Raw genomic sequence first — 15,634 nt, forward strand, 5'->3', positions numbered from 1 at the left:
ATTTACTGTCTCACTGGGCATGATTCAACTAAGTAGGTGTGCTAGCGGGAGCTGGCTCATGAGTTTCCCCATCCTCCTCCAGCCCAAATTGACTCAAATGTGGTATAGAAAAACACTCCCCCCCCCACAGGTGGAGGAGATGGGAGATTATTCCGTCAGGCTTGCTGAAATATGTTGATGGAATGACTGGAAGAGCTTGGATCCTTTGCACAGTGTTATTGGGGTTTACTCTTAGTAATTGTACATAGGATCACCATCTAAGACACATCATGCTCTAACTAGGGATGAGTGAATCTGCCAGTTTTGGTTTCTCAAAGTTTCTCCTTTTCCCAGTTTTTAGTTCTCAACATTTCCACATCAGTAAGCAACTTTTTAAAAATAAAGTCATCAGAATTTTAGTGCACATGTACACATTTTGCATGCAATTTCCCACAATCCAGTCGTACCTTGGAAGTCGAATGGAATCCGTTCCGGAAGTCCTTTCGACTTCCAGAAATGTTCAAAAACCAAATTGCGGCTTCTTTTTGGGTTCCAAAAGCACATTTGCAAACCAGAACAATCACTTCTGGGTTTGTGGCTTTCGGGAGCCAAAATGTTGGAGTTCCAGTGCATTCGGGATCCAAGGTATGACTGTATACACATTTTTGCAAAGCCGTTTTCTGTAGTATAATGCATATTTGTATACATTCTCACTAACATGTTCATTTTTTTGGTACACGTTACTTGGCTGGAGAACCACATTTCACAATTTGGAGTAGCACAAATTGCAAGGGATGGCAGTGTTTCAGTTTCATGTTGATGCAGAAATTGTGAATTAAGGTTTGCCTTGCCTTGTGAACTGAACTTCTCCCCATCCATAGCTCTGACCTTTCCAATTCATTATACACTGCATTGTATCTGCTATTCAGGTTTGGAGAGAGGCTGATATGTTGATGACAAAAGCTTAAGGTGTGGCCGTGTTGGCTGTTGCAGAGCCTAGTGCTATATAGCAGCATTAGTCAATGGGGTGCCCTCCACATGTTGGACAACAGTTCTCACCATCCTTGACTATTAGCCATGCTGGCTGGCCCTGATGGGAGCTATGTAGTTAGCAACATATGGAGGGTACGGGAGCTATGTAGTTAGCAACATATGGAGGGTACCATGTTAACTACCCTGGTATATAGGATTCATGGTAAGTATATTGGATTCAAAAAGGGAAGATTCGGCCACCCATCTGTCTTAAGATGAACCTTGAAGATTTTGCTCTCCTTCTTGGTGGATATATTATGATTATGATTTCTCTGCTGGCATATTATTTGTGGAAATAAATATTGCATGTGTGGAGAAAGGTCTTTTGTGAACACATTCATCTGCATAAATGCATGATAGAAAATGAATTTTAAGGCTACTTACGTTGTCAAAAGAGTTCTGATTTTGTTTTTGCTTCTTTAGGTAATGATTTTGTAATCCATCGCAACAGTTCCGAAATTGAGATCAGCCGAGTAGCAAACAGGATACTGGATGAGATAATTCGACCATTTCAGGAGATCCAAATTGATGATAATGAATATGCTTGCTTAAAAGCAATTGTCTTCTTTGATCCAGGTATACTTCAGAATCCAACAATCCAACACACACACACACACACACACACACACACACACACACACACACAATGTGATAGAGATAGCATAGTCTTAGCTGAAAAGCTGAAGATTTTCCTATACTAATGTTGACCTTGATGTGGTTCCCAATTTAACAAAATCTGTCTTTGTCAGCCTTCCCCAACCCAATGCTCTCCAGTCTTTGTACTATGACTCCTATCATCCAACAACAGTTAAAAACAGAAAAAGTTCAAAATGACAATCAGTAAACCATTGTCAAAGGATATAGTCTTGATTGCCTACATAGGCCTGGCAAAATAGGATTTTTTAAAGCAGATGTTTAAAAGTTGGCACGGAAGGCACCATCATGATAGTAGAAAGATCTGCACAGGAACTAGTCTGTCCCTCCTTCCTTTTGAAATGCCCTGTTGTGAGTATAGAGGTGGGTTTTTTCTACAGGCTACCACTGGTTGTAACTTCTGCCCATCTGTCATGTGGCCAGTTACATTGGGAAGCTCCAAGTTGGTGGAGGGACACCTCTGTTCCACCCCAAATCCCCTCCAGCAGAGTATTTGGGGAATTTGGATTGATCTGTGAGTCTTCGTTATCCCCAGGGCCCACATGGATAGTAACAATACCAATGATTCCTTGGCTTGGTGCTTTCTTCCATACCCTTACGAAAGATTTCTTTGTTGTTTGAAGATGCAAAAGGACTGAGTAACCCAATGAAGATCAGGAACACGAGGTTTCAAGTTCAGATCAATTTGGAGGACTACATCAATGACCGTCAGTACGACTCCAGGGGACGCTTTGGAGAACTCTTACTACTTCTGCCCACCCTTCAGAGCATCACCTGGCAAATGATTGAGCAAATACAATTTGTGAAACTGTTTGGAATGGTTAAAATTGATAGTTTGCTTCAAGAAATGTTACTGGGAGGTAGGTGTGTCAGTAGGTTTTATTGGACTTCCTTGTGTTTAACTGTACTGTGGTACCTTGGTTCTCAAACTTAATCCGTTCCGGAAGTCTGTTCCAAAACCAAAGCATTCGACAACCAAGGCGCAATTTCCCATAGAAAATAATGCAAAATTGATTAATCCATTCCAGACTTTAAAAAATAACCCCCCAAACAGCTTCCGGGTTTGCAGTGTTTGGGTTCCAAGTTGTTTGAGTACCAAGACATTATTTTTGCAAAATTTAGGGCTAAGGGGGTTTGACATTTATGTAATAACTTTATGTAAACAGATGTGGAGGACTTCAGGCCCTGGAACCAAATGCCCCCTTGTAGGCTTTTCTGTTTCTCCCTGTGGACTCTCTCCAGGCCACACACCTGGACTGACCTGTTCTGTGCCCTATGAGAATGTCCCTCATAGGACACTCAGTAGGAACTAGCAGTCAAGGGGTAGTGGTACATCTCATCTTCCTCTGTTTTCATCCTGGCTTTGTCAATAAGTGAATTAAGGTCTTGCAGCTCCTCTAAGTGAGGGAAATGTATTTTATTTTCTAGAATCAACCAGCATGACACTCTTAATCTCAGGGTTGGGGGTTCAAGCCCTCTGTTGGGCAAAAGATCCCTGCATTGCAGTGGGTTGGTGTTGATGCCCCTAATGGTCCATTTCAACTCTACAGTTCTCTGATTCTCTGTCCATTTGCACAGACAAATGCTTGGGTTTTCTCTTGCAGGTACGTCTAGTGATGCCACAAATCTCCACCAAGTTCATCCTCATCTAGCCCAAGATCCCCTCACTGGACAAACTCTGCTTATAAGTTCAGTGGCTGCTCCTGTACATGCAGAACAGATTTGTAAGTTTATTGTAAATATATCATTTGAGTGTAACTTCTGTGGGTTATTTTTAATTAACTGCTTAATTGGTTATCAGTGCTTCACATCATTTTTTTCAACCTTAATTGTTTTCTACTAACAACCTGAGTTTAAAATTTAATTTCTTATATTGAGCAAATTTTTAGTGAAGGCTAGGCTGTAGCATTGCCAAATCTTCATCCAGAAATACTTTTGGGGGGCGGGTCCAAAGAGTGGCTTTCAGAGGGCATGAAATGTTTTTTTTGAACAAGTCTTTAACACTATCTTTTTCATTGCTGTTATTTGAAGAGGTTCACAGTATTCATTTTGTAGTTTGCTCCTTCTCCGTATCATTTCTCTCTCTGGGCTTTCTTTCCATGTTATCTCAGCCAACTGCAGATCCTTCACCAAATATGATGCTGCCACAATACCATGTAACCAATAAGATTAGATGTTTTAGGTTTTGGGGTTTTTTTGTTTTGTTTTTACAATCAAGCGGTATATAAATTTTATGAAGTAAATAAAAATTCATGAAATAAAAGAGCTGGCTACATCAGAGTTTCCTGAACTTGGGTCTCCAGCTGTTTTTGGACTACAGTTCCCATCACCTCTGAACCACTGGTCCTGCTAGCTAGGAATGATGGGAATTGTAGTCCAAAAATAGCTGGAGACCTAACTTTGGGAAACCCTGGGCTACAGGATGATGGCACTGAGAACCAACAAGCCAGTGTCCTCACTCTAAATGGGTATAGGGAGGTGGTGTGGTGGTGCCTCAGTCCAAATTGACTGTGGGGCTGGAGCTACTACACTGCATTAGGAGAGTCAGCGTCCGCTGAATGGCCTTGACAACTGGAAAGCCCCTGTGGACATATTTCCCATGTTCAGGCCCTCGCTGAAATAGTCGTGACTTCTTCATGGCAGGTGAAAAATGTTCATGAAAAGCACATTCCCTGCCTCTTGTTTCAACGCAGCCCTAAGTTAAGAGAAGCTTGATTTGATTACTGATAATTCCTTTTCAATTCTTCCCCAGCAACTCCCGAAACTCCTCTGCCTTCTCCTCCACAAGGCTCTGGTCAGGAATACAAGGTAGCTGCAAACCAAGTTACGGTTATTTCACAGCAATCTCTTCCAAAACAAAAGCCATTGTGATATTGATCAATGCTTCTTCTTTTTGTAATACAAGCACTGCATTAAGCCATTGTGACACTGGAAAACTCAGGACAGATAACTCAGATCTGCTGTTAAAGAGACAAGTACAGTTCCCTTTGGAGAAGTTTATATATATATATAAGAAAACAACAAATAAATCACTTTTACTAACTTTTTTTTTTAAAAAGCTTGAATTCAGATATAATTTGTGGGTGCAAGTAGGTGAGCAGAGAAGGGGAAGCTGTTTCCTGTTTGCAATGCATTTGAATCAGTATTGAAGAAATTTAATTTATTGTCCCCTTATACATGAAAAAGTCTTAAGTATCACCAGTGGAATGCAAAGCCTGATTTTAATAGAACTGCAAGCTGAAATTTAGAAATAATGAAACAGCAAAGCAAGTAGTTTTAACAGTTAATCAAAGCAGGTGTCTCATTTTCTTGAATATACAATGGAGGTTGAAAGCCAAAATACTTCCTGCAAGCATCTATGTGACGTATGTGTGAATTATATAGTGAAATCCTGTACATGTTTACTCAAAAATAAGACCCATTGTGTTCAGTGGAGCTTACTCTCAGGCAAGTATGCACTGGATTCTAACCTATGTGGAAGCAAATCTCCTTAATTTCAATGGAATTTATTTTAAGTAAGTGAATACTGCTGTGGGATTTGTTTAAAAATGTATTGTCTTTTGCTCTTAAGTAAGAGGCTCTTGTAAATAAGTTCTGCTTTTAATGTTGAACTGTGGGTTTTTAAAAAGCTACTATTCGAAATGTGAACTATAATTTTTAAAAGAATTAAATAAGGATGTTAGCAAAAAGTGGAGAAATATTTTCCCCATTTACGCTTTCTCCTGAAGTGGAAAAATTAGAAATTTTGGGGAAATTGAAAAAAAAGCACGTATCTTCTGAAGTATTCTATTAGAATGAATAGAGCAGTGTTCTAAAATAGCACTGTTGTAGCCAATACACACAGCTGCAATTTTTTTAGTTCCAACATTCAAAGTTGGGAATATTAGTGATTAAAGCATTGGTACTATGTTTGCCTTGGTTTCTAAACAAGCAACACTCTTATCACTTGATGTTGAAAAAGTACATCTAAATATTTTCCAGTATAGAATACGTTCAGGTGGCTAGTAGCCTAACAAGTGCAGCCTCTGACTGTTGATTCTATTTTGCATTTTTTGTATCAAGTGAAATAAATGGATGAATGTTAGAAAATAGACACATGCCCTCTTATAACATGCAAGCAGGAAAGTGTCGAGAAGCTTGCTTCAGTTCATACAAGACCTTCAAACGTTGATGGTTTATATTTTCATCTTCTATCTTTCTCTATTTTCCCAGCTGGCAAAAAAGGGAGGGGGACTACAAAAGACTTTGATACAAAAAGCTTACAATATCATGTCATACGCTAGATTTTTAATCAATAAAAATAAGCATATCCAATTTAAAATGTCATGCAACTAAAAAAGTTTCACATACTGAATAGCACAATGTTATGTGTTGTGCTAAGTTTTTTAATAAGCAAAGTGAGTTTAGCTTTTATAAGAAAGTACTGGATATATTTCAATTTCCCCCCAAATTTCTCTCTTTTGTTCTAGAAAAAACAAACAAATGGGAAAACATCCTTTAAAATATCCATAGATTTTACAACTGTAGACCCTTCTGATGTTATCGGCATAGTATCAAAGCTGTTGCAGTTCAGTTCTTTGTCATGCTTTTCCGGTGACATCAAAACCATTGGACCAATGTCACGGCGCCTTTCTTACACCAAAGTTGTTCCTAATAGAGATTGGGTTGTGTCATAATGCCCACTCTGGGTAGCAAATCCCAGAAGGCCCTGCAGTAAAGGCCATGGAAAAGTTAGATATAAGAACATAAGAAGAGCCTACTCTTTGAGGCAAGTGGCCCATCTAGTTCACCATATTGTTCTCATAGTGGCCAACAAGATACTTCTGGGAAGCCTGAATGCAATAGCACTCCCTCTGGTGTGATTCTGAGCATCTGGCATTCAGAGGCATACTGCCTTCAACAGTGGAGGCAGAACATAGCCATCTTGGATAGTAGCCATTAATAGGCTCACCCTCCATTAATTTGTTTAATCCAGACGCAGGTCTGGCACTGGTCCTGAGCTGAGACCTTTGCTCAGGAATGCCCAGAAAATGCTTCTCCACCTGGAGTCCCAAATACCACATCACTGGACCACTGGCATAGGCAACAAACCAAGAGGGAACTAACAGCAAGAGTGGGAGTGAGTTAGCCTGAGCATGACAATCTGGGTTGAGTACCATAAAAGGGTGTAGTTGGAGTAGTAGGTAGATCACCTGGAGCTCTCCAAGGTCCTGTACCTCTACTTTGCCTTGCCCTTTGGGCTTCCATTTCATGATGGGATAGGACAAGATGGTGGTGATGGTGAAGGAGGCAGGTCCACATTATGGATACTTCCTATCTGGTCCAAGTGTCTATTGTTACCTGAGCATTGCAGCAAGAAAGCAAAGGAGCAGAGTTTTGGTGCTTAACACTGTACATAGCTCTCAGATGAATGACTAAATGATTTCCTAGACTGCCAAATGAAATGAAGCTCTTTTCCTTTTTGAAACTCTTTAATATTGTTATCTATTTTATACAATGTGTTTCCTTGTTAAATAATAAGTATATTGTAATTTATTGAGAATCTGATTTATTTTCTAGGTGTAAAATTATTTTTGTAAGCCTAATTGTACAAAATCAAAATGACTGGCTTTGTTCGAATGGTATATTGTGCTGAGCTGTTTGAACCATGATGTAATGTATGGATGTTGGCTTGAGTAGCCATGAAATGGCTGCTGCAAATGTTTTCAGATAGACTGTTTTTCATCAATGCTCAATAAACAGATATTGAAAACATATGAATGTTAAATGGGCCTTGAAGTAACTTTTTTTCTTTGCATAATGTAAACAGCAATGTTGGGTTGTTGGGTTGTTTTTACAAAAATTGGCTGTCATAACTATGAGCAGAAAAACTTAAACTGTTATTGAAATCAGATGAGAACCACATCACAGCTCAAACTGCATCGGTTAGAGCTTTAATTAGGCTAAATTCCTTCTATTTCTTACTCAGTTCATTGAAATCCTTAGATTTTCTAAGAGGTGAGATTGCTCTTTGGGGATGGCAGCTATTGTATTATAAGTTAATAGTTTCATTCCCCCCCTCCTTTTTTTTTTACTTTTTGAGGTTTCAGATCAGAAAATTATGTGTTATTTAATTCAGGGAAGAATGGATGAGATTAATTTTTCTCCGGTCAGATAATTGTATGTTTTCGATCTATGTGTCTTCTTTCAATTTTTGAAAGGAAAATAATTTACAGTCTCTGCATGTACATTCTAGTGGATCAGGTCAAAGACCTACCTAGTTCAGCAGCCTGTTTTCACAGTGGTGAACTAGATGCTTAGCCATAGCCCTCAAGCAGAACATAAGGGCAACAGCACTTTCCCCAAGTGGTATTCAGAAGCATACTTCTTCCAACAGTGGTTGCAGAAAATAGCTCGTGATGATGTTCTTGTCCATGAATCTGTCTAATCCTTTTTAAAACTCACCCAAGTTTCTGGCCATCACAACATCCTGTGGGTAGGAATCCCATAGTTTAACTGTACTGTATGCAAACATATTTTCTTTTGTTCCTCCTGACTCTTCCAACATTCAGTAGCATTGTGTACTCCCAGGCTCTAGTATTATGAGGAAGATTTCCCCCCTCTATCTGTTTTCTTCACATATTGAATAGTTGTTTATATCTCTATCATGTCCCTTATTTTTATATATAAACTTGAAAAGCTACACATTTTGTAACTCAAACTAGTTACTCCAACCAACAGTTTTGGTTGCCCTTTACTGATCCTTTCCCAGCTCTACGATATCCTTTTTAAGGGAGGGAACCAAAACTGTACACAGCATTTCAGTTGTGATTGCACCATACATTTGTATAACGATGTTGTTATTGAACTGGCAGTTCTTCAATCCCTTTCATAATGATGGAATTTGCCATTTTCATTAACTGCTCCACACTGGATCAACATATTCATTGAACTATTCACTGAGGTGCCAAGATCTCATTCCTGGGACTGAGCTATACAGCTGCAACTAAAACGTTTTGAGTGTGTTGTAAATTGCAGTATACAAATGTGACACTAGATGGCAATGGTGAGCTATGTCAAATTCAATATATTTTTCAAAAGTTTTTTAAAAAAGCATTTTCACTGTGTTTTCCATATGCCTGTAGATTCAGCCATAATCATCCACAGTACAGACTCCATTAGTGTGGATGTGAAATTAGGATTTATTTATTGCTGAAATGTACACCCTTGCTTACTTTGTATTGCATTTGCCATTTTACTGCCCATTCACCAAAGTTACGGAGATCTTTTGGAGCACCTCACAATCCATTTTTGTTTAACCCACCCTGAACAATTTGACCCCACCAGCAAATCTGGCTACCTTGCTGCTCACTTATATAGCTATGAGACATGCTATGATCTTTGTAATTCCAAAGAGTTAAGGAACCCATATTGGCCTTGCCTGATTAAATTTATTAAGGTAAAACAAGTAGGTGAATTTTGTTTGAGAAAGTGATAGAGTCATGTTGTAGAGAAAGAACAGCACTCTTTCCCACTTCCTCTTGAAGCTCTTTGTACTTTTCAGATTAATTCTACCGGATCCAGCTTTAACCAGATCCCTTTGAAAAATAAAATCTCACTTTCTCTTTATGGGGAGCTGATCTGAGGGAGGGGAAAAGAGAAGTGACCAGATGGGGTGGCACCCATAATACACACTCAAAAATCCAAATGTATCTTAAAAGGTTGGTGACACCTGAAATAGGCAAATGCCAGGCCTAGCCACCATCTGTCTACCCAGCAAGCAACATTTCCTTCGTGGACTACTTGTTCAAAAGGCCTACTCCGTGTTAGTAATGGAAAAGGAATAAGGAACAGTATATCCCCACCTCCTTTCCAAATGATTTGCTAAAGCAAATCGTGCCTTAAAGATGAGGTAATAAGGCCACAGGAAAGTGATTTAAAAAGATAGAGCCCAGACTGTTTTAAGGCAAGAAAAATTGTTTTCCTCTTGGCCCTTTACAGTGCTCATGATGAAGGCTAGAGGTAATATTTTCCACATTGATGGTATCTGTGGGTGGGCAAATGCATTTTTAAAAAACTTCTCAATTGTTGTGTGTTTCAAATAAACTGCCCATTTAATGTTCCTCTTGGCAAAAAGAATTATTTGATACAAACTATGGCTTGGATCTAAAGGTGGCCTTCCTCTAATGCAGAGGTGGGGAGCCTCAGGCCCAGGAAATGAATGCAGTCCCTGCAGATTCTCCTCATCTCATGCCCTCACAATGGACCACGCTCCTACTTGGCTTGCTCAGTCCCTCCTGAATGCTTTTGCATAGGTAGAATATAGCTTACTGTTTTTCAAAGCTCTGGGATGGAAGAAGAGTTTGGATTTGATATCCCACTTTATCACTACCCGAAGGAGTCTCAAAGCGGCTAACATTCTCCTTTCCCTTCCTCCCCCACAACAAACACTCTGTGAGGTGAGTGGGGCTGAGAGACTTCAGAGAAGTGTGACTGGCCCAAGGTCACCCAGCAGCTGCATGTGGAGGAGCGGGGAAGCGAACCCGGTTCCCCAGATTACAAGTCTACCGCTCATAACCACTACACCATGCTGGATGGAAGGAGTTATTTATTTTTATTGAAAAAAGGCACTAATACAAAAGCACAACCTTTATTATAAAGATTATCTATTAACATGGGGAAAGATCCTCTAAAGTTGATCTGATCTTGTATAGTTTAAATAGAATTATCTGTGGCTATCTACCGTATTTTTCCGTGTATAAGACTAGGTTTCCACCCTAAAAAATAATGTCCAAAATTTGGGGGCGTCTTATACACGGATAGATCTCTCCCCATTTTCTTAAACCGGAGTCCCACAAAATTGGGGGCGTCTTATAGACAGAAAAATACGGTAACTATCCATATTACACTCTGCTTATGTACCTGAATAAAGAAAAGAAGACAAGAAGGAATATAAAAATGGTAGCCATACAGCACTCTGGATAATTACTTTTTTTGAAATCACTCAGCTGCATAGCCAGTGGCCACAGTTTGAACTTCTAAGTTTTGGGAAGAAATCTACATATTCAAAGTACAGGCAGAAAGGGGGAAGCAGATTCAGGATCTCTGGGAATTCAAAAACAACTTTGATGTAGAAGAAGTACATAAATACAGCAGCTGAAAAATTACTTTGGCAAAAAAAGTGACATAGATTAAAAAGTTTCTCAACACAAGCCAAAATAAATTCAATACACATAGATTTCCATCAAAGCTGGAGTCAAGTATTTCTCCATTTCATATTTTCATATCTTCTTACAACTTCATATTTCATTTTTGCTACTGTCAAGTGCAAGGAAAATGGAGATTCCTATGGCAGACAATAGCAGCAGCCATGTAGTTTGAACATTTGATGACCCAATTGTGAATTTGTGTCCACGTTGTGGAGATGGCAGCTTTCAATCTAAACAGTTCTTCAGCTGCTTTTCCCCTGGGATCTAGTCAAAGCAGGTTGATGTGCTGAAGAAAGTCTTGCTCCTAGGCTGTAGAACTGCTGGATCTTAACAGCGCTCATCCATGAGTAACTGTCAACATTAAAATACAAAGAATGTACTCAAAATGGGTGCAAACTTGCAGAATAACAGACCATTTAAATTATCTTTGTTCCCAGAAATAGTTTTGCTATCAGTGAAATCATTGTGCGGTATTTTGATACTCTCTTCTGCAGCACACAACTTGCTTTGTTCAGTTACCTCTCTGGAACTTCTACTGAAAGGTATTCATGCTGTGAAAGGTATTCATGCTGAACTCTACACACAACCTCCAACCTAAGTTAAAGACTGTTAAGAGTAGATTGACACCTGGACAAATTAATTAATCTACAGTCGTACCTTGTTTTGCGACCAGGATCCGTTCCAGAGCCCCAGCCACTACCTGAAAAGGACGCAGGGCAAAGTGCTGCATCTGTGCATGCATGTGGAATGGTTTGTGCTTCTGCGCATGTGCGAAGCACGATTTAGCATTTCTGCACCTGCGCGAGCGGCAAACCCAGATGTAACCCGTTCCAGTACTTCCTGGCTTGCTGCGGACGTTCGCTGGAATGGACACTAGACGAGGCGGACGTTCGCGGAGGTATTACTGTACTTTCTTATCTCAAAGAATGCAATCCTATCATGTCTACTCAGAAAAATACCCAGTTGAGTTCAATGAGGCTGTTCCTGGTGTGTATAGGATTGCAGCACTGGTCACAGTGAAATTCATGTAAAAGTTAGCTTCCTTACAAGCAACAGCCTTATTTTAGATCCAACTCAATGTGAGAGATTTAAGCATGGATTGATGCTTCAATTGAAGTCAATGGGTTTTGAATGAGTTTAGGTCTGTCTGGATTATAACCCGAGTATGTTTAATACAGTGGTGCCCCGCAAGACGAATGCCTCGCAAGATGGAAAACCCGCTAGACGAAAGGGTTTTACGTTTTTGAGCTGCTTCGCAAGACGAATTTCCCTATGGGCTTGCTTCGCAAGACGAAAACGTCTTGCGAGTGTTCCGATTTCCCCCCGCTTTTTTCACCCTTTTTCTAAGCCGCTAAGCCGCTAATAGCCTTTTAGCCGCTAAGCCACTAAGCCTTTAATAGCCGCTAAACTGCTAATAGCGCTAATCCGCTAAGCCGCTAATAGGGTTGCTTCGCAAGACGAAAAAACCACTAGATGAAGAGACTCGCGGAATGGATTATTTTCGTCTTGCGAGGCACCACTGTACATAAGCTTAAATATTTAAGAGTTAGGGGTTCACAGATCTTGGAGGAATTCAAACTCATTAATATCTATCTGAACACTACCTAGCAGTTTGAAAGCACATCAAAGTGCAAGTAGATAAATAGGTACCGCTCCGGCGGGAAGGTGGACGGTGTTTCCGTGCACTGCTCTGGTTCGTGAGAAGCGGCTTAGTCATGCTGGCCACATGACCCAGAAGCTGTAGGCCAGCTCCCTTGGCCAATAAAGTGAGATGAGCGCCACAACCCCAGAGTTGTCTACGACTGGAGCTAATGGTCAGGGGTCCCTTTACCTTTACCTAGTTGCAGTTTATGAAAATACAATATACAGTGGAACCTTGGGTTGCGAACGTGATATATGCGGGAGGCACGTTCACAACCCGCAGCATTCGCAACCCACAGCACTGCGTCTGTGCATGCACATGATGTGATTCAGCTCTTCTGCGCATGCTCATAATGTGATTTAGTGGTTTTGCGCATGCACGAGCACCAAAACCCAGAAGAAACCCACAGCATTCGCAACCCAACGTATGACTGTTTATGCACAAAACTTGCTCTTTTCATGACACAGTTGCTGCAACTGTATTCATAATTATTTGGGAGCGATTCTCATTGAATGGAGTGGGACCTGCTTCTCAATGCATACAGATTGGTTGCCAACCCACTCTTGCAAACTTCATCTGTGTCATCAAATGGCCACTGAATAATCTGCTAAAATTATCTAGGAATGCACATGTCAGTTTTAATCAAATGCATTATTTTCAGAATAATAAAAAAAGGAAATGGCTCTTCGACATTTATTCAGAGCAAAACCACCAACTTCTTTTGACTTTGATCAAAACTGAGAAAAGGAAGGCGATGAGGGCTGAAAATTGAAGGAAGTGACATAGCATTGCTCAAGCGTTGCTGTTGAAGTAGCAGAAAGGCAACAAGCACTTTCTACTAATATGACAGAACAGCTTCACCCATTTTGAGCACCAGGGCAAGTTGTAGGGAACTTAATAAGGAAGTGAAATAATCAGAAATTAGGCTTGGAGGACAAAAGAAAGCACTATCACTACTGAGACAACATGTTTATGTTCTATGAAATATCATCCAATGTGAAATTTACAAGTTTGGGTCATTCAGCCTGTGCAACTGAAATCAACAGGACTCAGTGGTTCCTCTTCCTCATAGAAATAAACATAGCATCCTTTTCCATCCTTTTCCATAGCCACAAGGGGTGCTTATCAATTAAGTCATATGCCACAATTATCAAATGCAAGAAAAAGCAAACCACACATTCGTTCACTGTGAATATGGCTCATGCAGAATGAATTCCAGACTTCAGTGGTGCCATAAATGAAGTATGATGGTTTAACCAAGTTTTGATTACACTGCCAGATTCCTTTCTCAACACACATCTGAAGAACATTATGTATTGTAGAAAAGGGCTTGTGGACACTCTTATTGCTGCTGTTCAGGTCAGGATTCCTTAGGAATCATTCTCTGTACAATAGCAAAAGTTATGGTCACCACTAACAGATGAAGCAGGGCTGGTGTCAGACTCCATAGAGCCTTTGGCATGGTGCCAACCGGGACCCCTCCCAACCCCAAACCCCAAATCAGGGAAGGGTCCAGCCCTGTTTGGGGTGCTTGCAGGAGCTGCCATGCTTTCTCTGCCACCCCTGGAAACACTTCAGCAATGTGTGAGTGGCAGAACTGGAGCAATCCTCAGTTCCTATCCATGTTGGCTGCCAACGATCTTAAACTACCCCAAATGCAATGCCCGGACCAAAGGATAAATGAAATTAGTTTTGGCAATTTAAAATGGCAGTGATTGGCTCACAGCTGAATGGCTGCTGAGATTGGCTCATGGCTGAAAAGAATTTGCAGGGCTATCCAGGAATGCAATTAAGTTGAATGCAATTAAGCTGAGCTGCTAACAAGCCCTCCCCAAGCCCACAGGGTGCTTGATCTAATGTGGTCAACATCTGGCACCAGGCATGATAGGAAAGCTTTTGCCAGATCTAGCAGGTCAGTTACAACATGGCGTACACTTGCGACAGAAAGGACAGCTGAGAAAGCAATCAGTGTAGGTAATTTGGGTGGTTTTCAATTAAGTTTTACTCAGAGTAAACCCATTGAACGAAACTTAGACATGCTCATTTATCTCAGGGGGTATACTCTGGCTAAAACCTAGTTAGAAGCCACTCTCTTTTAATCAACAAATTGCCCACTTCTAATGCAATGGACTGGGAAAGAAAGATGGTTTGTGGAGGCTTGGCACACATATGGGAGCCAGCAGAAATGCACTGGGCTAGCTCTGCTCCTTCAAAGATGTCAGGGGCTGGGCAGAGGAGGAGGAGTGGTGGAGACCGTCTCCTCATCATAACCCTTCCAGGGAGGAGGAAGAGGAAGACAGTATAGATGTGCAACAGGTGTTTGAGGGAGGTCGCAGCTCAGAGGCAGATGAGGGGGGAAAGTTGGGAAATCATGGGAGCAGGCAGAGCCTGAGCAGCAGCTGGCTAACATATTGTCACTAGAAAGTATTCCAGACCCTCCATCTCCCAGAACCCGGCAAGCCTTAAAAGTAGGAGAGCAAAGAGCTCAAAGACAGAGGGCACGTAGCAGCACCCGTAAAAGTGACAAATGAAGAAGTGGGAGAGACGGGGAGCAGAGATTTACTCAGGACAATGTCATTGTCCAAGAGGCTGGGTTCTATAGCCTCTCTCTGTAAAGTTTGAAATAAAAAAGGACTGTAAGAAACTTTTCCTTGTCTTTAGAATTTCCTGGGCAACCAACTAGGAGCCGCTGACAGCCCCCTTACAAAAGATGATACATGTGATAGCAACATCCCTCAGCTGACGTGTGATTGGTTCAGTCTTGAAGGAAGCAGCTAGAAGGTATATAAGGCAGCCTTATCCAACCTGGCTTCTTCCAGATGTTGGTCTACAACAACTTTCATCATCTCTGACAATTGGCAACAATGACTAGGAGCTGCAATCCAAAAAACCCAATGAGGACAAAGTTGGAGAAAATGGATGTAGGTTCTCTCTATGGGGGCAAGCGCTTTGATTGACCAGTGTTCCCACCCCTGTGGAGGAAATTCTATGTGCATCAATTGTCTCCTTTCAGCATGAAGTGATCATGCGTCAGCTGAGAGACATCAGTATACAAGCCATTGAAGGACTGTACATTCCTGTTTTATTCTTCACTATCTTTCCCTGTATGGTGATCCACAACACACAAAGGAGTTCAATG

The 15,634-nt window shown here is 40.8% G+C and overlaps 1 protein-coding gene across 5 annotated transcripts in view; it reads left to right on the forward strand.

The window, feature by feature from the left end:
* Window positions 1-15,288, forward strand: part of HNF4G (hepatocyte nuclear factor 4 gamma) — a 68,323-nt gene extending 53,035 nt beyond the window's left edge. For 3 of the 5 annotated variants that reach the window (XM_081204780.1, XM_081204779.1, XM_081204776.1), the window contains 5 exons: window positions 1,435-1,587; window positions 2,289-2,525; window positions 3,270-3,389; window positions 4,418-4,473; window positions 6,135-7,432. In XM_081204780.1, the coding sequence (XP_081060906.1) occupies window positions 1,435-1,587; window positions 2,289-2,525; window positions 3,270-3,389; window positions 4,418-4,473; window positions 6,135-6,341 (773 nt within the window). In that variant the 3' untranslated portion in view covers window positions 6,342-7,432. Of the gene's footprint in view, window positions 1-1,434; window positions 1,588-2,288; window positions 2,526-3,269; window positions 3,390-4,417; window positions 7,433-15,156 lie in introns of those variants that run through there. The other 2 variants (XM_081204777.1, XM_081204778.1) reach the window with 2 other exon arrangements.
* The last annotated feature ends 346 nt before the right edge of the window (window positions 15,289-15,634 follow it).

The sequence above is a fragment of the Podarcis bocagei genome (assembly GCF_964188305.1).
Source record: "Podarcis bocagei genome assembly, chromosome: 8".
NCBI lineage: Eukaryota > Metazoa > Chordata > Lepidosauria > Squamata > Lacertidae > Podarcis > Podarcis bocagei.